Below are 23,929 nucleotides of genomic sequence, written 5' to 3' on the forward strand. Positions count from 1 at the left end.
TTAAATGTTTATTTGAGCAATTGTGTCTTCACAGATGATGGAGATTTTGGCAATTTTTTTTCTATTTTTCTTGGGTTGCAAATAAAGGTTTTCTTAAATCTATAACCGTCATGTTAAACCGCAGGGCCGGCCGTCTGAAGCGATCTAATCTCAGAAACCATTTCTTCAGATTACAGTGTTGCTTTAGCACAGACGGGGCTTTGATCAAATGGAGATTTGAGATACTGGGAAAATTAAGACGGGTGCGGCCAGGAAAAGCTGAATTAAGTGGCGGATGTGCCCCATCCCTCAATTCAAAGTCTACGGCACTGAGCCTGCGCTGCTCTACTCAAATTTACCTGGGGGGAGATTAAACTAGAACACCCCTTTAAATCGAGTTCTACTGGCTGTACGGGTCGCCCAACATCCTCCTCCCCCCCCCCAAAAAAAAGCATCCTCTCCATGTCCTATGTTTAATATCATATCTGCTATTGGAAAACATGCAGCGGCGATAACTTTTGCCTCCTATTAAACATCTGGCTCCACTGACCCCAGTGTATAACGCCTGGCCCTATTGTGACAGGTGTAAAACATCTGGGCTCTCTCCCCAGTGTTTAAAATGAAGTCCCCCCAGTGTTTAACATTCAGCCCCACTGCCCCCGGTGTATAACACGCAGTGTTCCCCCCCCCCCCCCCCCCCCGGTTTATAACATTCAGCCCCATGCCTCTGAAGTATAACATCCAGTTCCCCCCAGTGTATAACATTCAGCCTCATTGCCCCCCGTAAATACCATCCAGTCCCCCTCCCAGTGTATAACATATGGCCCCTTGTCCCTGGTGTGTAACATTTGGCTCCTCGTCCTCCATGTATATCATCTGGCTCCTCACCCTTGGTATATAATATTCGTCCCCTTGCCCCTGCTGAGTAACGCTCAGCTCCTTGCCCTTGGTGTATAACAGTCAGCCTCATTGTCCCCCGTAAATACCATCCAGTCCCCCTCCCAGTGTATAACATCTGGCCCCTTGCCCCTGGTGTATAACATTTGGCTCCTCGTCCCCCATGTATATCATCTGGCTCCTCGCCCTTGGTATATAATATTCGTCCCCTTGCCCCTGGTGTGTAACGTTCGGCTCCTTGCCCTTGGTGTATAACATTCAGCCCCATTACCCCCCCCGTAAATACCATCCAGTCCCCCTCCCAGTGTACAACATCTGGCCCCTTGCCCCTGGTTTATAACATTTGGCTCCTCGTCCCCCATGTATATCGTCTGGCTCCTTGCTCCTGGTATGTAACGTCCGGCTCCATGCCCTTGGTCTATAACATTCAGCCACATTGCCCCCCCCCCCGTAAATACCATCCATTCCCCCTCCCCAGTGTATAACATCTGTCCCCTTGTCCCTGGTGTATAACGTTTGGCTCCTCGCCCTTGGTATATAACATCTGTCCCCTAGCCCCTGGTGTGTAACGTCCGGCTCCTCGCCCTTGGTGTATAACATCCAGCCCGTTTTCCTCAGGGTAAAACGACCAGCCCCTCGCTCCCCGGTGTATAACCTCCAATCCCCCGCATGTCACCAGTCTTTACTAACATGTGGCAGAACGGCTGGTAGTAAAGAGCTCACCGATACCAGCGCGGTCCTGTAATAGGAGACACCGGTGTAACAAGTCCGTCCATGACATTTCTTCCCCCTTAGTAGTAGAGCAATAGGCGGCTTTTCCTGCGCTTCTGGCGATATCCCATAAATGGTTTAGAGAGATCAATAGGATAACAACAATTTTATCTCATGGTGTAAATCTACGCGTTTCGACGTTATCTAACCTCTTCTTCAGGACACAACCACAATGAAGATACAATGACATTTCTTCCTCCTAGACCTTCTCCAATCACCTGTGAGTGCCATTACCGAGAAGTGGAAGGAACCGCAGCAACTTTTATCCAAGAATATTATATGGGAAAATCTCATGAACTGACTCAATACAGACAACTGTGTCAGGCGACTTGTATTTTCAGCCGCGGCCTCATACATTGGCTTAGCTTTATCATGGTACCAAACTGCAGCAGGCAGCGCGCGTCGGCATCTGCTTCCCATCAGTACCTATGTGGAAAACCTCACATGCCAGATAAAGGAGGGCTATTGTTCACTCAGCGAAGGAAAGGGTTAACACTACCCCCACCCTACTGGCAGGGGGGCTGGATTCTATTATATACAGTACATGTGGTATGTGTATGAATTTCTCATTATTACCTAAAAAAAAATCATGGCATCACAGAAGAAAAGACGGATTTGTGTATTCTGGAAATAAGTAGTGATACTCAATGTCAAGCAGCAGCTGCAAAAGGAGGTATAAAAAAAAGATACAAACCCATGATGCAGGGTAATATTGTCCCAAAGTAAGAGCACATCTTAAATATGGCAGACAGATGGTTAAACATAAAAACAAAGGTACAGGTGCTTCTTACATAATTAGAATATCATCAAAAAGTTAATTTATTTCAGTTCTTCAATACAAAAAGTGAAGCTCATATATAGAGTTATTACAAATAGCTTGATAAATTTCAAGTGTTTATTTCTGTTAATGTTGATGATTATGGCTTACAGCCAAAGAAAACCCGAAAGTCATTATCTCAGTAAATTAGAATATTTTATAACACCAGCTTAAAAAATTAATTTTAAAATCCGAAATGTTGGCCTACTGAAATGTATGTTCAGTAAATGCACTCAATACTTGGTCAGGGCTCCTTTTGCATCAATTACTGCATCAATGCGGCATGGCATGGAGGCGATCAGCCTGTGGCGCTGCTGAGGTGTTATGGAAGCCCAGGTTGCTTTGATAGCAGCCTTCAGTTCATCTGTATTGTTGGGTCTGGTGTCTCATCTTCCTCTTGACAATACTCCAGAGATTCTCTATGAGGTTATGGTCAGGTGAGTTTGCTGCCAATCAAGCCCAGTGATACTGTTGTCTGTAAACCAGGTATTGGTACTTTTGGCAGTGTGGACAGGTGCCAAGTCTTGCTGGATAATGACATATCCAACTCCAAAAAGCTTGTCGGCAGAGGGAAGCATGAAGTGCTCTAAAATTACCTGGCAGACGGCTGCGCTGACTTTGGTCTTGATAAAACACAGTGGACCTACACCAGCAGATGACATGGCTCCCCAAACCATCACTGAGTGTGGAGACCTCAACTTGGATTGTGGCAAAATTTACTTTTATCTGAAAACAACACCTTGTTTACAGAAAAGTAAATGGAGCAATGCGTCCAAACGTGTAATATATAAAAAGGTATAAGTTTATTACATGATTAGAGAAAGAATATTAGTACGTTAACAATATCTATCTATATAATCGTCTAAAGGTCACTTCCGTCTGTTTGTCTGTCTGTCTGTCATGGAAATCCCGCGTCGCTGATTCAATTCGGCACAGTCCGGCCGCGAATTCGCACCTTCCTACTCTCTGTCAGTGCCCCCTCCAGTCAGCGCTCACACAGGGATTAACCCTGTGTGACCCACTTTTTACTATTGATGCTGCCTATGCAGCATCAATAGTAAAAAGATCTAATGTTAAAAATAATAAAAAATCATTATATTCTCATCTTCCGGCGCCTTTCCCGCTCCTCGCGACTCTCCGGTCCCAAGAATGCATTGCTGTCTCGCGAGACCGCTACGTCATCATCTCGCAAGACCGCAATGCATTCTTGGGACCGGAGCGTCGCGAGGAGCATCACTAAATGCCTGGGCTGGATCCGGGGGCCGCCGGAAGGTGAGTATATAACTATTTTTTATTTTAATTCTTTTTTTTAACAGGGATATGGTGCCCACATTGCTATATACTACGTGGGCTGTGTTATACTATGTGGGCTGTTAGATACTACGTGGGCTGTGTTATATACTGCGTGGGCTGTGTTATATACGTCTCTGTGCTATATACTACGTGGGCTGTGCTATATACTACGTGGGATGTGTTATATACTATGTCTCTGTGCTATATACTACGTGGGCTGTGCTATATACTATGTGGCTGTGCAATATATTACGTGGCTGTGTTATATACTGCATGGGCTGTGCTATATACTACGTGGGCTGTGCTATATACTACGTGGGATGTGTTATATACTATGTCTCTGTGCTATATACTACGTGGGCTGTGCTATATACTATGTGGCTGTGCAATATATTACGTGGCTGTGTTATATACTGCATGGGCTGTGCTATATACTACGTGGGCTGTGCTATATACTACGTGGGCTGTGCAATATACTACGTGGCTGTGTTATATACTACGTGGGCTGTGCAATATACTACGTGGCTGTGTTATATACTACGTGGGCTGTGCTATATACTATGTGGCTGTGCAATATATTACGTGGCTGTTATATACTGCATGGGCTGTGTTATATACTGCGTGGGCTTTGCTATATATTACGTGGGCTGCGTTATATACTGCGTGGGCTGTGCAATATACTACGTGGCTGTGTTATATACTATGTGGGCTGTGCTTTATACTATGTGGCTGTGCAATATACGTGGCTGTGCTATATATTACGTGGCTGTGTTATATATTATGTGGGCTGTGTTATATACTGCGTGAGCTGTGCTATAAACTACGTGGGCTATGCTATATACTACATGAGCTGTGCTATTCACTGCATGGGCTGTGCTATATACTACGTGTGCTGTGCAATATACTACGTGGCTGTGTTATATACTACGTGGGCTGTGCTATATACTATGTGGCTGTGCAATATATTACGTGGCTGTTATACACTGCATGGGCTGTGTTATAAACTGCGTGGGCTGTGCTATATACTACGTGGGCTGTGTTATATACTGCGTGGGCTGTGCTATATACTACGTGGGCTGTGTTATATACTACGTGGGCTGTGCTTTATACTATGTGGCTGTGCAATATACGTGGCTGTGCAATATACTACGTGGCTGTGCTATATATTACGTGGCTGTGTAATATTATGTGGGCTGTGTTATATACTGTGTGAGCTGTGCTATAAGCTACGTGGGCTGTGCTATATACTACATGAGCTGTGCTATACACTGCATGGGCTGTGCTATATACTACGTAATCAGTAATAGAGATAATACAGAGATAGGATCAGGTAGAGAGCAGCATGTACACTCACATTATATCACATGGGCATTTTAACCATGGTAATAAAGTGCATAGAGACAATAGAAAATAGCGGGGAAGATATAAGTATTATGTAGTAGGCCTGTGCCTGAAATCAGATCAAGGCTGACATACTGAGACCCCACCATGTCGCCGCAGGTTCTTACCTATATTGTGAAGTGAGAGATCACACCGCTAGCCCCAACGTGCGTTTCACGTCGGCTACTAATTCAGTTCCGATTGCTGACCAATTTTCAAGATCAAAATAAGCGGACTGTTTTTCTCAGATGAGAGAAAACGGTCGTGTTCACCTACTCCTACTGACAGCAGCAAGACACCCTTTGATTAGCATGATCTGTGGGGGAATCAGTGTTTAATTTCCCTACAGCACCACCACAGGTGAAATGGAGTATTACACCATTCTCATTAAAGTTAGAGGGCAGTTAATATCAAACACAGAAGCGTCAGAGACCCTCTTTCTACTCCTTCTAGTAAATATGGATCCAGAAAGAGCGAATTCCCTAATAGCGTATCTAACAATGAATTCTCATCAGACAACCCCTTCGAAAACAATGTTCTAGGTGCATACCTTGCAAAAACCATTCGTGAACAAGTTTGAGTCAAGCTTTGCAGTAGCCACTAGATGGTATTGCTGATTTACAGAATGAAGCCTGTGATTCCAGCTCCGGAGCCGTGTTTACTGCCTTATTACATTACTTTCATCGCTCTATGAGGACAAGTGATTTCTTGTCGCTGCTGCGCGAGAAAATCTAATTAACCCCAACATTTAGAACTTAAAAACAATTAGAAAAAAAAAGTATATAAAAGTGAAATAATAGCCAGGGAGCATCAATAAAGCTATATCCAGCCGGTCAAAAACATTCTGAAAATCTGGAAAAACAGGATGACGGGTACGAGCGCTGTCCAATTTGCGACACTCATCAAAAAGCAGCAAAAGAATGAAAAAGCGATTTGTTTACGGGCCAAGAGCGACGAATAATGCCAAAAATTCCTCTACAGAACCGCAATTGTAAACTAAAAACGAAGGATGAAGGGGCCACGTACGACCACGAGCACAGTCCAGGCGGCTCCTGGAAAAGTCGGAGGTGGTCAGTATTAATCCAGGTGATGACTATGTCCTGGATGTAGAGCAGAGTCACAACTAGAGTTTATACATACAGATGTAGCAGAGCTGAATATCCAATTTACAGGTATATTCATAGGAGAGAATTTGGACCGGACAACCCCTCTAACTCTTTAAATAGACCTCCAGAGACCACAGAAGATATCTGCAGAACGGGGCATCTTTAATAAGTTAGCTGCATTAGTAAGTTGTATAATGTGCTAATTTGGCCATATTTAAAAAAAAAAAAAAAAAAAAAAAAAAAAAAAAAAAGGTAAATCCATAGAATATATCATCACTATACAATTGGTGGGGAATCCGACATCCAGAACCCACCAATCAGCTGTTATCAGGTCCTGATGTGACCAGTGAGAACACCACAGCGCCGTACACTATGTAGTGGCTATTTCTGGGTACTGCAGGACAGCTCCTGTTCACTTCACTGGGAGATGAGCCGCAGTACCCGAGAACGGCCACTACGCTGAGTAAGGAGCTGTGGTATTTAGTTCCAGAAGAGGCAGGAGCTGCCAACAGCTGATCGATGGGTACCTGGTGGTGAAATCCCACCGATCTGATACTGATGACTGATCCTTAGAAGAGGGAACCAATAGCGAACCCCTTAAAGAGGAATTGTCACCAAGTCAGAAGTGTTCGGTATTTGCTCGTCTTTTATTTCTGTTGCTCTCCAGAATATTCTGTTTGTCTTTTGTTTTATTTTCTTTTTCCTAAATCCGCCATGAGATTCCTGAGTTTGCATTTACTGCTTCTAGAGATGAGCGGGTCGATTCGCGGGACTCTGGTCCAGCATCCAGGTCAGTCATACCTGGCAACTAGACATGGGGCCCGTGAATCTATTCTCTTCCGGCATTTGATCTGTTAGGGCTGGTGCAACATCATCTGTGGGTAGCACAGACAATGTTGTGCCAGCCCTGGCTAATCAAAAGCCATGCCTGATGGTAAGAGATCCACAGGCCTCCCATCTATCCACCTGGTACCACTAACCCAAACACTGGACCAGAATCCCTCAAATCGATCTTCTCATCTGTTACCTTTTATGGTCTTTATCAGGAGGCGTGGCTCATAGCTTAATTATGCGCTGCAGCCAGCCTAAAGACACGCCCCAGAGGATCCTGTGAGCCACGTCCCCTCCCCTTGAAAAAGACCATAAAAATTAACAGTAGGCCCATATCTCTGGATCTGTATAGTGGATTTTAAAAAAGAAACAAACCTTTTTATGTCATGACGCTTTCTCTTTAAAAAGATTTTTCTGGGCAATACCTTTAATAACTTTTCTATTGGTCTCAGTTTGAGTTTAGTAGTACTGAATCTGCATTTTTTTTTAATGCCTTCACAAGACCCAAAAATCACCCTTTAAAAAAAAAATATACACAAAAGCACTAAATTGACTTTCCGATGGATTTCGAGTCCAAACTTTCTTTTTTTTAATCATGCGCTTGAGCGATGGGTTTGGGAGTGGCAGCATGGCTTCCTGACACCATGGCGAGCTCTTTATAGTAAGTGCTTGCTGGTAATTGCCTCTAGGAATTTGGCATTGGGAATGTTTGTGAGTTACGGGAGGGTTTTGGCCGACTCTTCTCACTTTTTATGGCCTTTCTGACTTCTTACCAGTAATAAAAGACAGAGGGGGAAACCCATGGCCAAAATCCAATTAACACTGCCTCTGCCCATTGACCCTCTGGGGACGCCAGCAGATAATACCAGCAGACGCCACTGCCGGGAGGACACCCATGTAATGCCTTGTGCTTCCTCATTTATGGGAACTAAGTCCGTGAATCACCCACAGTGTGATCCAAGCCTGAACGGTAACACATCAGCCCGAGAATAGGAGAATAGGATCTCCGGATTCCAATATGTGATTCATCTTTTAGACATTTTCCTGGAATGAATGGGAAAACTTATAGAATGGTGAGGAACGTGCGGGACAAAGCTCTGGCCATAAAAAAGAAAAAGAACTACAAGTGGCCACATAAAAAATAAGCCCTCACCTGGATCCATCAACGGAGAAGTAAAAAGAAAAAAGTTTCAGAAAAAGGCGACAACCAAAATTCTTTATCTTCACAAAGTTTTGAATTTTTTTTTAACAACTAAAATATAAAAGAAATATCTCTGACATAACGTAGTGATCTGGAAAATCCCCATATCTGGATGCCATAAATCCCGGGTATTGTAGTACAGCTCATTTCCTTGGGGGCTGAGATGCAAGACATCAATCCTCGAGAATCCTCGAGAATCTTCTGCATTGTGACGTTCCTCTGGTATTTCTCCTAGAAATGTATGGATTAATTAAAACTCTCGTATCAAAGAGGGGTGTCCTCACATTGTTGGACATTAGCTGTACTGATTGGACGTATTTCAGATAGTGTAGGGTCACCACTCGGCCGGTAACAACCAATTCATAAATTTCTAGGAGGAAAAACAAAGGAACGGCAGAACACTGAATTCTAAGAAAATATTATTAAGTATTTATTAAAACTTGTCAGGAGATGCGACGAGTCCTCTATAAATCCAGGACATCTCTTTAAAATCGACAATGAAAAAAGAAAAAACCTTACCGTGCCGGAGCTGTAGGGAATATGACTTTTATATGGCTAAATGCTAAATCCTTCTTCAAGATTTCCCGTATCCATGATTTAATTCCGGGTCCTGTGTCACCTACAGAAGACAGGAACATTCATCAGTTCCAACCTTTGGTACAGCGTCCCTAGATTGCCAACATGAATGTCCTGTCGGAATCAGGGTGGATTGATTTAAATCACGCCGATTTAAATCATGATTTAAATCACGATTTAAATCAAAAGATTTTTTTCTATTTAAATCGGATCGATTTAAATCATGATTTTAATCATGATTTAAATCACTGATTTAAATCAAAAGTTTTTTTTTAATATAAATCACGATTAAAATGAGAAGTGAGAGCAGTGCGCATGTGCGCCCATAGTTACACGAACGAAACTAGGGGCAACGATCTAACGCCAGGGTGAGGGGGGGACCCCAAAGTAAGTAAAAATCTTTTTTGTTTTACTATATGGCAATAGGTAGGTGTTTAAAAGCAGCATGTCTTAATTGTATAAACTATTAATAGCCTCCACATTTTGTTCATACTGCCCCTTTAATTCCACACTTCTAGCTTGGTTTCACTTTTGGTTTAGTTTCTTTTTCCATTCAGTTGACATGCCCAAACTTGTTGGATAGTCAGCAGTACTTGGCTGTAGTAACAATCAAACTTCATAAGTGATGTGTGAGCCATGGCAGGTCGTAAGAGAGACCCTATTTGGGTTCATTTTGTTGAGATGCCAGCAGCAGATCTTGGAAAGAAAGGTGCAAGAGCAAAGTGCAAATACTGTCAAAAGGATATCCAAGGACTTGTTTGCCGTTTGAAATCACATTATGAAAACTGCAACCAGAAGGGAAATGAAGATGTTGATAGTGAAGTGTTTCTTTGGTCATCTTCATCACCGCACTTCTCATGATGTTGCCTCATTCACGCCACCAGGCCTTGCATCTCTTTGTTGCATCGTTTGCATTTTGCACGCATGCCTGCCTTACCGATAGGCGAAGGAGCTTCATTAAAATATTCCCAAACTGGGTCTCTTTTACGGCCTGCTGCCATTATAAGGAAAGAATGTAATAAACCTCAGATCGTACACACAAACAGATCCAGACTTGTCTGTCTGTGGCTATGCTGCAGTATTGTGCTCAAAGTTTCACTTTCATTTTTTTGTCTGCTTGCCCTTCCTCCTCAAAACACTTAGATTCACATTCTTCTTGTGTTGTGCAGATCTATTCCACTCCAAACAATCAGAAACATATTGTCTAACTTCTTGGACTTGGCACTGAAGGCGTTGATTCTGTATTCATAGGTTTGTAGAACAATAGGATTAAGGTCTTTTTCTCAACTCTGTTCATGTTGTAACATTTTTGCCATGAAGAAGAGGCTGGGACCTCTGCGGATTCAAATTCAGTTTTGAGAACTGCGTAAGTAAAGCGAGCGTCTGTGATAATATAGGAGAGAAACTGCCCACTAATCCTACAGAAACCTCTGGAAGAGCATGGCATTGTGAATGTTACACATATACAGCCTTTATTCTACTGAGTTAAACAACTCAGCTTTATCTCATGATGGAAGAACCTTTGGATGGTAAAATATTTTCCTCAAAAAGCAGTTTATTGAAAAAAATCCGATTTAAATCAAAAAAATCCGATTTAAATCAAAAAAATCCGATTTTTTTGATTTTTTTTAAAAAACATTGATTTTTATCCACCCTGGTCGGAATGGAGTAGCGGCCATACACCGGCACCACTTTTCTATAGGACTGTCAAAGGTAGCCAACAATGGCACTCAACTTTCTCCAGAAGATGATCAATGGAGCGCTCTCGGAAGTCGATCCCACCCCAAACCACAAGTTTCCCTATCCTTTAGTTCTAACTTGCAATGAAGGGGGGAAACCCTTTAACTTGAGGGACATGTGGACAATACTGATAAAATAAGTTACACTAATCGTAGCTTCACGCGACAGGTTTCTCCACATCCGACAATAAAGATCCAGTTATTCTCATCAGACTTTGGTCCGAGGATAAAATCAGATAAATACGGGTACGAGTGCTATTCGTCAAAACCACAGTTGAGTGCACGAGCCCTAAGGTTGGGGCTAGAAATGAGTGGATTTCTCTAAATTTGTCCTGGGCACATTCGCTCAATTTCATTTGGCAGATTCAATTACAAGTTCCCCCGATTGCCGCTTATTATGTTGAGATCTTTCCACACCCCAAAGCATAATAAATTGGAGGGGAGCGCTCCAATCTTCACTTCCTCCGGTGCCAAATCCTGTGACAGAGACACGTGGGGGGCTTCACATGTCAATGACCACATGAGGCAATTCTCTGGTCTCCGCACAGCAATGACGTGTGTCTCCCACCCCTCCAAGTGACCAGGTGAGATAAATCGCCAACCACTGGTTTCAGCCTCGGAAGAACTGTAGATCGGATCCGAGGCGAGACCCTAGGACAGGTGTATGTGTTTTATTATTCTAACCCCTTCACGGTCCTCAAAAAATCCAGCGTAATGGTGGTCTGCTTGCCGCCATTTGGCTAGATTCATGCATTTTGAATCTCCAAATTTTCATATTCGTAAGAGTCTGAGCTTTTAGGGAAATTCATAATGAATAGATTTCCTGGGGATCAATCTTTTCAACTCAGGTGTGGAGCATGCTGCCGATAAGTAAAACAAAATAGCGCTCGAGTCATAATGCGCAATTTCAGACCACCCACTCCCTAACGAGGACTGGAAAGTAAATGTACTAACAGAATTAAAGGGAACCTGTCTCCCCCCTCCTGGCGTTATTAACTAAAATAGCCACCTTCTGCAGCACTAATGCTGCATTCTGTGAAGGTGGCTCTTCTTTTTGTGGTCCCCTCCAACGCTGCAATATTAACTTTTATAATTTTCGTGCCATACCTTTAGTCTGTCCGGAGTGGGGCACGTTTTTTCCCCCGGATACAACCGCCTCCCAGCCATCAGTCAACCATTCCTTGTGCCGGGCGCCGCCTCCTCTGTCTTCAGTAACGCACCCGGCGCCTGCGCTGTAATTTCCAATTTTGGGCACACTGCGGGGCGGGATCTCGGGTACACGTAGGCACGAGATGATTTCCATCAGGTGATGTGAGTCAAAGGGCAGCGCAAACTGCGCATGCCCGAAATTGGAATTATAGCGCAGGCGCCGGGTACGTTACTGAAGACAGAGGAGGCAGCGCCCCGAGGGGCTGACTGATGGCTGGGAGGCGGTTGTGTCCGGGGGAAAAGACGTGCCCCCCGGACAGACTAAAGGTATGGCGCGAAAATTATAAGTTAATATTGCAGCTTTGGAAGGGAGCACAAAAAGAAGAGCCACCTTCACAGAATGCAGTATTAGTGCTGCACAAGATGGATCTTTTAGTTAAAAACGCCAGGAGGGGGTGACAAGTTCCCTTTAAGAGTTATTGGACTTTCAAGTAACTTTTCAGAATAAGCTGTTGTAGAATATTACTATATCTGGCCAGGATATGGCATGTATCATGGATATTTCACAAGATTCACCCTCTGCAGGCTGTGTCTCGTAACTTGCAATTCATTCTCAGCTGGTTGGTGCCGACTTACTGCTACAACGTCTCTGACATACCATCTAGCAGATAGAGAGAAATGCCTACTTCTTGTTTTTTTTTTCCACATAGACAGAAGCAGCAGTACCAGCTTGGAGGAAATTAAACAAAAGTACTGGGCTGTGTAGATGGGAATCCAGTTCTGGGGTTGAAGTAAAAGACTTATTAGAAAGCTCAGCATGATCTTTTTGTGTCTCCCTCTGCTTGTTTTCTCACTCTGCTTCTTGCTCCCCCCCATAGAGTATAATAGGTTGTGTAACCAGGCACCACAATGAGCTGATAGAGTAGGGAAAGAAGTGGCTATTAAATGGAGAAATATCTTATTAAAGAAATATGGTTCTATTACAAAGTTTCTTATATTCACCTGGACTATTGATTTATGTAAAGTTTGTTGAAGGGACTGTGTGCCCTTTTACGTAAGGCTGGTTTCACATTTGCGTTTTTTGCCGCTGCGTTTTAGAGCAAAAAAATAAATGCGTTTTTTTTCCCTATATTTAACATTAAAAACGCATGCGTTTTTTTTTGTATGCGTTTTGCCGCGTTTGACGACGCATGCGTCGTTTCTATGCTTGCGTTTTGTTGCGGAAATGCAACATGTAGTAATTTCTAGAGGCGTGGTTTTTTGCGGCAAAAAAACGTATTGCTGTCTATGTAAACGCATGCGTTTCAATAGAAAAAAACAAGAATACACACTGATAAGCCACCCCCCACCATCAAGGTGATAAAGGGATCCAAACCCTAACCCTACCCCTAACCCTAGTGATCCAAACCCTAACCCTAGTGATCCTAACCCTAACCCTAGGGATCCTAACCCTAACCCCAACCCTAGCTATTTCTATTTATAGTGGGTTTTCTAGATGATTTTGATGATTGGCAGCTGTCACACACTTCTCAGCATGCGTTTCAAAAATGCAAACGCAGGAAAAAACGCATGTAAACGCGTCAAAACGCCGCGTTTTTTTTACCACATGCGAAAACGCATGCCTCTAAAAAACGTAGCGTTTGCACGCGTTTACATGCGTTTTTTCACCACCTGCGTTTGCGTTTTAAACGCGTTTTTAAACGCAAATGTGAAACTAGCCTAAAAGCAGTGAACTGATACTCCTCTACTTTTCACAACATCCATTATTTTCGCCACAGTATGTTCACTGACTTCTCTTGTTTTAGTGTCTCCAAATGCTCAATTTTCTGAATTTATCTATATTTTATTGATGTTCTTTGTTATGTCTCATCTACTTTCTTCCCTTACTATCCATTTTGCGCAGCATGTAGCTTTTTTAAAAAAAAAAAAAGCAAATCAACAAAATGTCTTCAAAACGTAATTTTTCTGCAGACTGGACCTCCACCAAGAAAGGATTTTCAGATTTAATAAACTTTTGTTTATTGTGTGTTTAGTCAAAATTGCAAAAACATTGCTAGAAATCACAGTAAAAAAAACCCCCATAAAAACAACAGAGAGTAATAACGATGCCAAATACGCCAACTAGCGAACCAAGGAACAATCCTCAAATAAGCGAAGCCTAAAGAAAGCAAATGAGAAGAGTGTTTTGGTTTAAGGGATTAACTAATGATCAGGCCCATGCTCTATTCTGGAAAGTTAAACCCCGGCGGATCATTTCAAACATATACAAGGAGATTACCAGAGGATATAAAGTTCTCCAGCTAATCACGGCGTAAAATGACAAAGTCCCGAAACAAGTAACTAGCAAAATACGACTCATACAACAGTAGATGGGTGGCAGATACTTCATTTTTGGGCACAATTTTTAGACCCATGACCTCAATCGACTCAGAATTTGAAAATCAGTAATGTAAAAACATTTAAAAAGGATCTGCAACTTCTCATAAATACACTATTTATTGATTTGGTATAAATGCCGCCATTCTCCTGAATCCGGCGTTGTTTTTCTTTTGTTTCTACGCCTCTCCGTTCCCGAGATATGACCTCATTCTCCCCGGATATAGCACAATTTATTTTTTTTACAACTGGGTGTGGTCAATAGAACACAGCTGTAAAGAACGGTTAAGAGCAACGCCCACTTGGCTAACAAGCCTGGAGGTACATACAGGGAAGAAAGAGCCATATCTCAGGAATGGAGAGGCGCAGGAACAAAAGAGAAACATCGCCGGATGCAGGAGAACAGCGGCGTTAACTCCAGAGAAAAATACATATTTACGGCAAGTGATACATTTTCTAAAAAAAAAAATAAAAAAAAATTAAACATAACATTAACGGCTATTTCTTATTGTGAACACTGCTAATCAGCTGCCACGTGCCAACCTGAGCCGGAAGAGAGAGCTGCAGACTGTCTTTCCTGCTTGAAATGTGTTTGACCGCTGCAGTCAAACAGTGGGTAGTCTCGTGACATCCCTCACCTATTTCACAGGACTGTATTTTCAGCAGCACAGATGAGCAATTTTTTCCCCAAATGTTCTTGTGAAAAAAAAATAAAATATAGCAGCATGCACTGGTTTCATACATGTGTCAGATGAGATTCGCCCATTTATGCATCCATTCAAGATGGAAAACCAATGCCCGCTCACTGATGGATCAGGTTACAGCTGCCCAGGGAAGTCTATGAAGGCGTGGAGGGAGCGAGCAATATAGGCACAAGCACACGATGACTGGTGCTACTGCTTACAAGTAAGAATATGTGCGTCCACCGCAAAGAAATGAACATAATGCACAGCAACGTGAAAATGAACAAGCTGCGCACATGTTCTGTCTTTTCTCACTTCTTTTAATCGCTACAAAGTTAGGAAACTCTGTACCGGGTAAAAGAAGTGATATGTTCATTCTTCAGGCGTCTTTGGAAGAGTACAGAGCAAAGTCAGCAGCAGAGTTGTCACAAAAATAACTGAAAAGACGTGTGAGAAGACGCTTTAAGAAAACGATTGCCAGCGTTTTCCCGAAAGGTTTTCCCCTTGGAAAAGTCAGTGGTTCTTAAAGGCGCTGTGTGTACATAGCCTAAGCGTTATATCTCATCCCAGAGCTGGATTCACAGCTACTATGTTCAACACTGAATTCACAGCTACCATGCTCAGCACTGATGAATAATGTCTTCCACACTGCTCCTTCTGAACATGAGTTACATGGAGACAGAAAAGCAGGAATCCCTCATGTCAGTGTGCGCTGTGTATGGGAGACATAATTCATCATGGGAGCCTCCACTTATATCTCTTCCCAGAGCTGGATTCACAGCTACCATGCTCAGCAATGCTGAATGCTTTCCATGATGCTGCTTCTGAGCATGAGTTACAACGAAATAGAAGAGCAGGAATCCCTCATGTCTGTGTGTACCGTGTATGGGAGACATCATTCATCATGGGAGCCTCCACTTATATCTCATCCCAGAGCTGGATTCACAGCTATCATGCTCAGCACTGCTGAATAATGTCTTCCATGCTGCTGCTTCTGAGCAAGAGTTACATGGAGACAGAAGAGCAAGAATCCCTCATGTCTGTGTGTACCGTGTATGGGAGACATCATTCATCATGGGAGCCTCCACTTATATCTCATCCCAGAACTGGATTCACAGCTATCATGCTCAGCACTGCTGAATAATGTCTTCCATGCTGCTGCTTCTGAGCAAGAGTTACATGGAGACAGAAGAGCAAGAATCCCTCATTTCTGTGTCTGCCGTGTATGGGAGACATCATTCATCATGGGAGCCTCCACTCAGAGCTCAGACAAAACTGGAAATTAAAGGCAGAACCTACAGAGGAGAAAACTGGTAAAGGTGTAATATTCTAAAAAGTCACAGGATTTGTTGTATATTTTCTGCTTGGATTCTGCAATCAATATGCTGAGAAAATTACAAGGTTTTAGAAAGCACAGGTGAGGTGGTGAATGTTACTGTTGGGACTCCCATGCTCGCTAGTACAGGGGACCCAAATTTTCTATTTCCTCCTCACCAGCAGAATCGAGGTGACGATGAGCTGTAAGAACCAATAGTGGAGAAGCTATACAGAAGCTCCATATAACCATATATTTCATGGAAATGTTTACACCTGTCCTGGAAAGCAATGGGATAGCTAATGCACTATAGGGCCCCTTAGTTCTTGGAGTGGTTCTGAAAGTTGGACAAGGCTGCATTTCATACAACAAAGAAAGAGTAGCTTAGTCATCAAGATCCGCGCTGCTCCAGCGCTCTTTTTTTTCAAGGTGACGTTTCGCCTACAGTAAGTGAGCGATGCAGCCAACCAACACATGGCATCACATTTGGAAACTGATATGAATGGCCAACCATGTAATATATGGATGGGTCGGTTCTCGAGGACAGAAGTCTCTTGATAACATCCATAAAGGGTTACTTCGTTTCACGCCAATCAGTGAACTCATCAATCGTTCCAAAAAATGTATCGCACTCCTGCCCTTCAATGATCTCCAAAATGCCAGCACTTGTGTACAGACCACTGTCATCGACAATCAGATCGTAACGAAAGAGAGGGGTCACTATACCATCGTAGGTAAGCAATGCCGTACAGCTCTCTCCTCCACCACTTACAAGCTCCTTTGAATCACGTAGGATTCTTTTTTTCTTAATTGCTTAATTCCAGACATAATCTGGTGTCAGAAAGCAGCAGCACAGATGTAACACGGCGCCCAAAACCGAAAGCCTTCATGCTCAATAAGAATAGAAAACCTCCGAGCGGAGCGCCGGCCGCTGACTCACAGATGACCTCATGCCCATTAGTGGCGCCTAGCTCGTTAACATCGGAATTACTGCACGTTATGATTGTCGGCCGCGCGAGGTACAAAGAGAATTAACGAGTCTTCAAATGCATGATTGCAGAACGCGAATGTTCACTTCGGTTTACGGGGAAGCTAACGGCTTGGGACATGACACATGGAAAAACAAGGTCGAGGGGAGTCTTACACAGTGACCACCAAAATGAGTTATGGTCGTATAAAGCCACCGGATTAATTACCTGCACTGAGTCAAGGGGTTTTCCAGAATTTTAAGAAAACTGCCTACAAGGAAGAAATGAGACGGGCACTACGGCTGACAAACACTGATCCAGGAGCCCTGTTATAGGGACTGTTGGCACCAATGGTATTTGGGCACCGATACTTGGAAATGATAATGGTGCGGTCAGATGATTTATGGGGGGCGCATGTGTCAGAGTTCTGACATCTCCTTCATCTCTGAAATCATTACTGAAGCCGTGTTTACACGTGTCAATCGCTGCGTCTTTAAAAGGGGTTGTCCAGGATTGGGCTGAAAGTCTGCAGTCACTCTATGCGGCTGCAGATTTCTGAATCCTCACATCGTGTGCACCAAACACCGTCGGGATTCTCACACGTTGGTGGTCACGTCGCCACAAGTATGAGAGTTGCATACACATGGTCACATGCCAACTAGAAGTCCTCGGCCTTGCATCAGGCGAGATCACACACGTCTAGTCGGAATGTTGACGGAAGTAGGCAAATCGCTTACTTATGGTTATGTGATCGCTTGCTCTCACCACCAGCAGAGGACATTCCCAACAGCTTGTGGGGATCTAGAAGTCTGCAGTCTAGTGATGAGCAAGTATACTCGTTACTCGAGATTTCCAAGAATGCTTGGGTGGTCTCCGAGTATTTGGATGTGCTCGGAGATCTAGTTTCTGTCTCTGTAGCTGCATGATTTGCGGCTGCTAGACAGCCTGAATACATGTGGGGATTTCCTAACAAACAGGCAACCCCTATGTATTCAGGCTGTCTCCGCAGCTGCAAATCATGCAGCTGCGGAGACAGAAACTATATCTCAGAGCACATCCAAATACTCGGAGACCACTCGAGCATGCTCGGAAATCTCGAGTAACGAGTATACTTGCTCGTCAATACTGCAGTCACATGGAGCGATTGCAGACTTTCAACCTGACCTTAGACAAACCCCTTTAAAGGGAACCTGTCACCCCCAAAATCGCGGGTGAGCTAAGCCCACCGGCATCAGGGGCTTATCTACAGCATTCTGGAATGCTGTAGATAAGCCCCCGATGTATCCTAAAAGATAACAAAAAGAAGTTAGATTATAGTCACCTGGGCGGGCGGTCCGATGGGCGTCGCGGTCCGATGGGCGTCGCGGTCCGGTCTGGGGCCTCCTATCTTCATAGGATGATGTCCTCTTCTGGTCTTCAAGCTGCGGCTCCGGTGCAGGCGTACTTATCTCCCTGTTGAGGGCAGAGCAAAGTACTGCAGTGCGCAGGTGCTGGGCATCTCTGACCTTTCTCGGCGCCTGCGCACTGCAGTACTTTGCTCTGCCCTCAACAGGGAGATAAAGTACACCTGCACCGGAGCCGCAGCGTGAAGACAAGAAGAGACGTCATCGTAAGAAGATGGGAGGCCCCGGACCGGACCGCGACGCCCATCGGACCGCCCGCCCAGGTGAGTATAATCTAACCTCTTTTTCTTATCTTTCAGGATACATCGGGGGCTTATCTACAGAATTACAGAATGCTGTAGATAAGCCCCTGATGCCGGTGGGCTTAGCTCATCCTCGATTTTAGGGGTGACAGGTTCCCTTTAAACCTGATAATGAACTGTTGTCAGCTTTTCTCCTTCTATTGGGAGCCAGAAAGAGCGTGTTCAAAATAATGCGGATGCCTTCTTAAATGCAAAATCCCTGAATTTCTGCACTAAAAAAAACACATAAAAGAAACACTGCACCAAAAATGTACGGGGTTTGTCATTTTCCAAGACCCGTAACATTTTTATTTTTGTCGATGGAGCTGTGTAAGGGACTGTTCTTGGGATGAGCTGATGGTTTTATTGATACCAACTCAGGGTGCAGAACACAGTTTGACCTTTTTTTTGTTTTTCCAGTGAGGAGTGGTGACAGGAAGACGGCAATTCTGGAGTTGTTTTTTTTTTTTCAGTTACGGCGTTTACCGATTTGGTGAAGTTATTTAGTATTTTGACAGATCAGACTTTTCTGAGCATCATGACACCAAATATATTCTTCCTTTTTGTTATTTCTATATTTTTAAGGTGAGAAAAAAGCGATTTGAAGTTTTATATTTTTTTTACATCTATAAAAACTTTTTTTTTTACATATTTTTAGTTGATTTTTTCAGTCCCCACAGGGAAGTTCATTTCACTAAACTCAGTTTTTTTACTTTAATATTTTAGGGGTTAAAAGAAATTCAGAACTTTTTTCTCACCATTCCCCCGAGATTCAGAACTTTGTTTTTTGTCCTTCCATTGTTGTTCTTTGTGCAATGAGCAGTCGTTTTTATCGGCCTCATTTTGGGGTACAGGTGAGATTTTGTTAGTTTTTTATTCCATTTTTTGCGGTAGAAAAAAAACCTTTTTCTGCTGATTTACTTATTTCCTTATGACTTTTTCTATAGGGGTTAATTAGCTTCCTACACGTAAACATGATCTTTATGGATTCGGTGATAACTAACTTTTGTTTTTTTCCCATTATTTTTTTTTTGGGGGGGGGAGGGGTGTGGTAAAAAAAATGCAGGGACAGAATTTTCATTATATATATATATATATATACATATATATATATATATATATATATATATATATATATATATATATACACACATTATTTTTTACTTATAGTTTTGTCTCTTTAGGCCCCCCGATAATCATGTCCCGCCCCCCCCCCCCCCATTGCTAACTTTTAACCCTTTCTTAATTCATGACATTTTCATCACAGGTTGAAAAAGGGTTAAATGTTAATGTTAGAACAAGAAAATAAAAAAATAAAAACAAAAGCCGTAACCGACCGGAGTCATCCCCAACCCTGCGGCTCCGTCCACATGACCGCGGAGCCATCACCAGGTCTAGCGGCTCTGACATTGTCTCTTCGGACCCCCAAAGCCGCTCGCTTGGGGGGGGGGGCAGGAGTTTCACTTATTTTTTTTCATTTCTACATTTATTAAAGGAAAGGGGAAAAAACCCTTTAAAAAAAAAGTGAAGTCTTCCCCTGCTCTCACCTCCTCCCCCAGTGACCTTCCCCCACAATATACATTATATAAAGAGAAACACGATCTTAAGGGGCAAATCCTGGCGCCTGCAGAACTACAAGTACCAGCAACACCAAAGCAGCAACTCTGCTGACACTTGTGGTTCCATCCCCAGCAGCGCAGGAAGAGGAAATGATGACACCTGGAGGACGAAGAGAGGGGACAGCACCTGATCCGTGCAGGAAGATGACGGAGGCCGAGTGCTTCCCAGCAGGAGACACCACACAGCGAGACAAGGAGGCCGCCATGACGATCACGTGACTGCCCGCAGCGCGCATGCGCACTGTGCACAGGTTTACTGCAAGTGTTACTGTAATGAGGCTACAAAGCGTCACCTACAACTACACAGGTACAGATCCGGGGTCACAGCAGCTCCACCCGCGGGACCATACTGTCTGCAAGGGGCTGTATATGGCCATTACCCCTGTACTGTGACGTCACTACATGTATTACCCCTGTACTGTGACATCACTGTGTGTATTATCCCTGTACTGTGACATCACTGTGTTTATTATCCCTGTACTGTGACATCACTGTGTTTATTATCCCTGTTCTGTGACATCACTGTGTGTATTATCCCTGTACTGTGACATCACTGTGTGTATTATCCCTGTACTGTGACATCACTGTGTTTATTATCCCTGTACTGTGACACCACTGTGTGTATTATCTCTGTACTGTGACATCACTGTGTTTATTATCCCTGTACTGTGACATCACTGTGTGTATTATCTCTGTACTGTGACACCACTGTGTGTATTATCCCTGTACTGTGACATCACTGTGTGTATTATCCCTGTACTGTGACATCACTGTGTGTATTATCCCTGTACTGTGACATCACTGTGTGCATTATCCCTGTACTGTGACATCACTGTGTTTATTATCCCTGTACTGTGACATCACTGTGTGTATTATCCCTGTACTGTGACATCACTGTGTGTATTATCCCTGTACTGTGACATCACTGTGTGTATTATCCCTGTACTGTGACATCACTGTGTCCATTATCCCTGTACTGTGACATCACTGTGTGTATTATCCCTGTACTGTGACATCACTGTGTGTATTATCCCTGTACTGTGACATCACTGTGTGCATTATCCCTGTACTGTGACATCACGGTGTTTATTATCTCTGTACTGTGACATCACTGTGTTTATTATCCCTGTTCTGTGACATCACTGTGTGTATTATCCCTGTACTGTGACATCACTGTGTCCATTATCCCTGTACTGTGACATCACTGTGTATTATCCCTGTACTGTGACATCACTGTGTGTATTATCCCTGTACTGTGACATCACTGTGTGTATTATCCCTGTACTGTGACCCCACTGTGTGTATTATCCCTGTACCGTGACATCACTGTGTGTATTATCCCTGTACCGTGACATCACTGTGTGTATTATCCCTGTACTGTGACATCACTGTGTTTATTATCCCTGTACTGTGACATCACTGTGTTTATTATCCCTGTACTGTGACATCACTGTGTTTATTATCCCTGTTCTGTGACATCACTGTGTGTATTATCCCTGTACTGTGACATCACTGTGTCCATTATCCCTGTACTGTGACATCACTGTGTTTATTATCCCTGTTCTGTGACATCACTGTGTGTATTATCCCTGTACTGTGACATCACTGTGTGTATTATCCCTGTACTGTGACATCACTGTGTTTATTATCCCTGTACTGTGACATCACTGTGTGTATTATCTCTGTACTGTGACATCACTGTGTTTATTATCCCTGTACTGTGACATCACTGTGTGTATTATCTCTGTACTGTGACACCACTGTGTGTATTATCCCTGTACTGTGACATCACTGTGTTTATTATCCCTGTACTGTGACATCACTGTGTGTATTATCCCTGTACTGTGACATCACTGTGTGTATTATCTCTGTACTGTGACATCACTGTGTGTATTATCCCTGTACTGTGACATCACTGTGTGTATTATCCCTGTACTGTGACATCACTGTGTGTATTATCCCTGTACTGTGACATCACTGTGTTTATTATCCCTGTACTGTGACATCACTGTGTGTATTATCCCTGTACTGTGACATCACTGTGTGTATTATCCCTGTACTGTGACATCACTGTGTGTATTATCCCTGTACTGTGACATCACTGTGTGTATTATCCCTGTACTGTGACATCACTGTGTGCATTATCCCTGTACTGTGACATCACTGTGTTTATTATCCCTGTACTGTGACATCACTGTGTGTATTATCCCTGTACTGTGACATCACTGTGTGTATTATCCCTGTACTGTGACATCACTGTGTGTATTATCCCTGTACTGTGACATCACTGTGTCCATTATCCCTGTACTGTGACATCACTGTGTGTATTATCCCTGTACTGTGACATCACTGTGTGTATTATCCCTGTACTGTGACATCACTGTGTGTATTATCCCTGTACTGTGACATCACTGTGTCCATTATCCCTGTACTGTGACATCACTGTGTGTATTATCCCTGTACTGTGACATCACTGTGTGTATTATCTCTGTACTGTGACATCACTGTGTGTATTATCCCTGTACTGTGACATCACTGTGTCCATTATCCCTGTACTGTGACATCACTGTGTTTATTATCCCTGTACTGTGACATCACTGTGTGTATTATCTCTGTACTGTGACATCACTGTGTTTATTATCCCTGTACTGTGACATCACTGTGTGTATTATCTCTGTACTGTGACATCACTGTGTGTATTATCCCTGTACTGTGACATCACTGTTTATTATCCCTGCACTGTGACATCACTGTGTGCATTATCCCTGTACTGTGACATCACTGTGTTTATTATCCCTGTACTGTGACATCACTGTGTCCATTATCCCTGTACTGTGACATCACTGTGTTTATTATCCCTGTACTGTGACATCACTGTGTGTATTATCCCTGTACTGTGACATCACTGTGTGTATTATCATGGTGAAGAGAAACCCCTTCACAACAGCCAACCAAGTGTACAACACTCTCCCGGAGGTCGGCGTATCAATATCCAAATCTACCATAAAGAGAAGACGGCATGAAAGTAAATACAGAGGGTTCACTGCACGGTGCAAGCCACTCATAAGCATCAAGAAGAAAAAGGCTAGACTGGACTTTGCTAAAAAACATCTAAAAAAGCCAGCACAGTTCTGGAAGAACATTCTATGGACAGATGAAACCAAGATCAACCTCTACCAGAATGATGGAAAGAGAAAAGTATGGGGAAGGCATGGTACAGCTCATGATCCAAAGCATACCACCTCATCTGTAAAACACGGCGGAGGCAGTGTGATGGCTTGGGCATGCATGGCTGCCAGTGGCACTGGGTCACTAGTGTTTATTGATGATGTGATACAGGAATGAATTCTGAGGTCTTCAGAGCCGCCATACTGTGTGCTCAGATCCAGCCAAATGCAGCCAAACTGATTGGTCGTCGTTTCATACTACAGATAGACAATGACCCAAAATATAAAGCCAAAGCAACACAGGAGTTTATTAAAGCAAAGAAGTGGAATATTCTTGAATGGCCAAGTCAGTCACCTGATCTCAACCCAATTGAGCAG

The 23,929-nt window shown here is 43.3% G+C and overlaps 1 protein-coding gene across 1 annotated transcript in view; it reads right to left on the reverse strand.

The window, feature by feature from the left end:
- LYPLAL1 (lysophospholipase like 1) overlaps positions 1-20,665 on the reverse strand; it is a 47,195-nt gene extending 26,530 nt beyond the window's left edge. The window contains exons 1-2 of the mRNA XM_077282252.1: positions 20,512-20,665; positions 8,795-8,894 (exon numbers count right to left, since the gene is read on the reverse strand). Coding sequence (XP_077138367.1) covers positions 8,795-8,894; positions 20,512-20,620 — 209 coding nt within the window. The 5' untranslated portion in view covers positions 20,621-20,665. The remainder of the gene's footprint in view (positions 1-8,794; positions 8,895-20,511) is intronic.
- Between the last annotated feature and the right edge of the window lie 3,264 nt (positions 20,666-23,929).

The sequence above is a fragment of the Ranitomeya variabilis genome, chromosome 2, assembly GCF_051348905.1.
Source record: "Ranitomeya variabilis isolate aRanVar5 chromosome 2, aRanVar5.hap1, whole genome shotgun sequence".
Classification (NCBI taxonomy): domain Eukaryota; kingdom Metazoa; phylum Chordata; class Amphibia; order Anura; family Dendrobatidae; genus Ranitomeya; species Ranitomeya variabilis.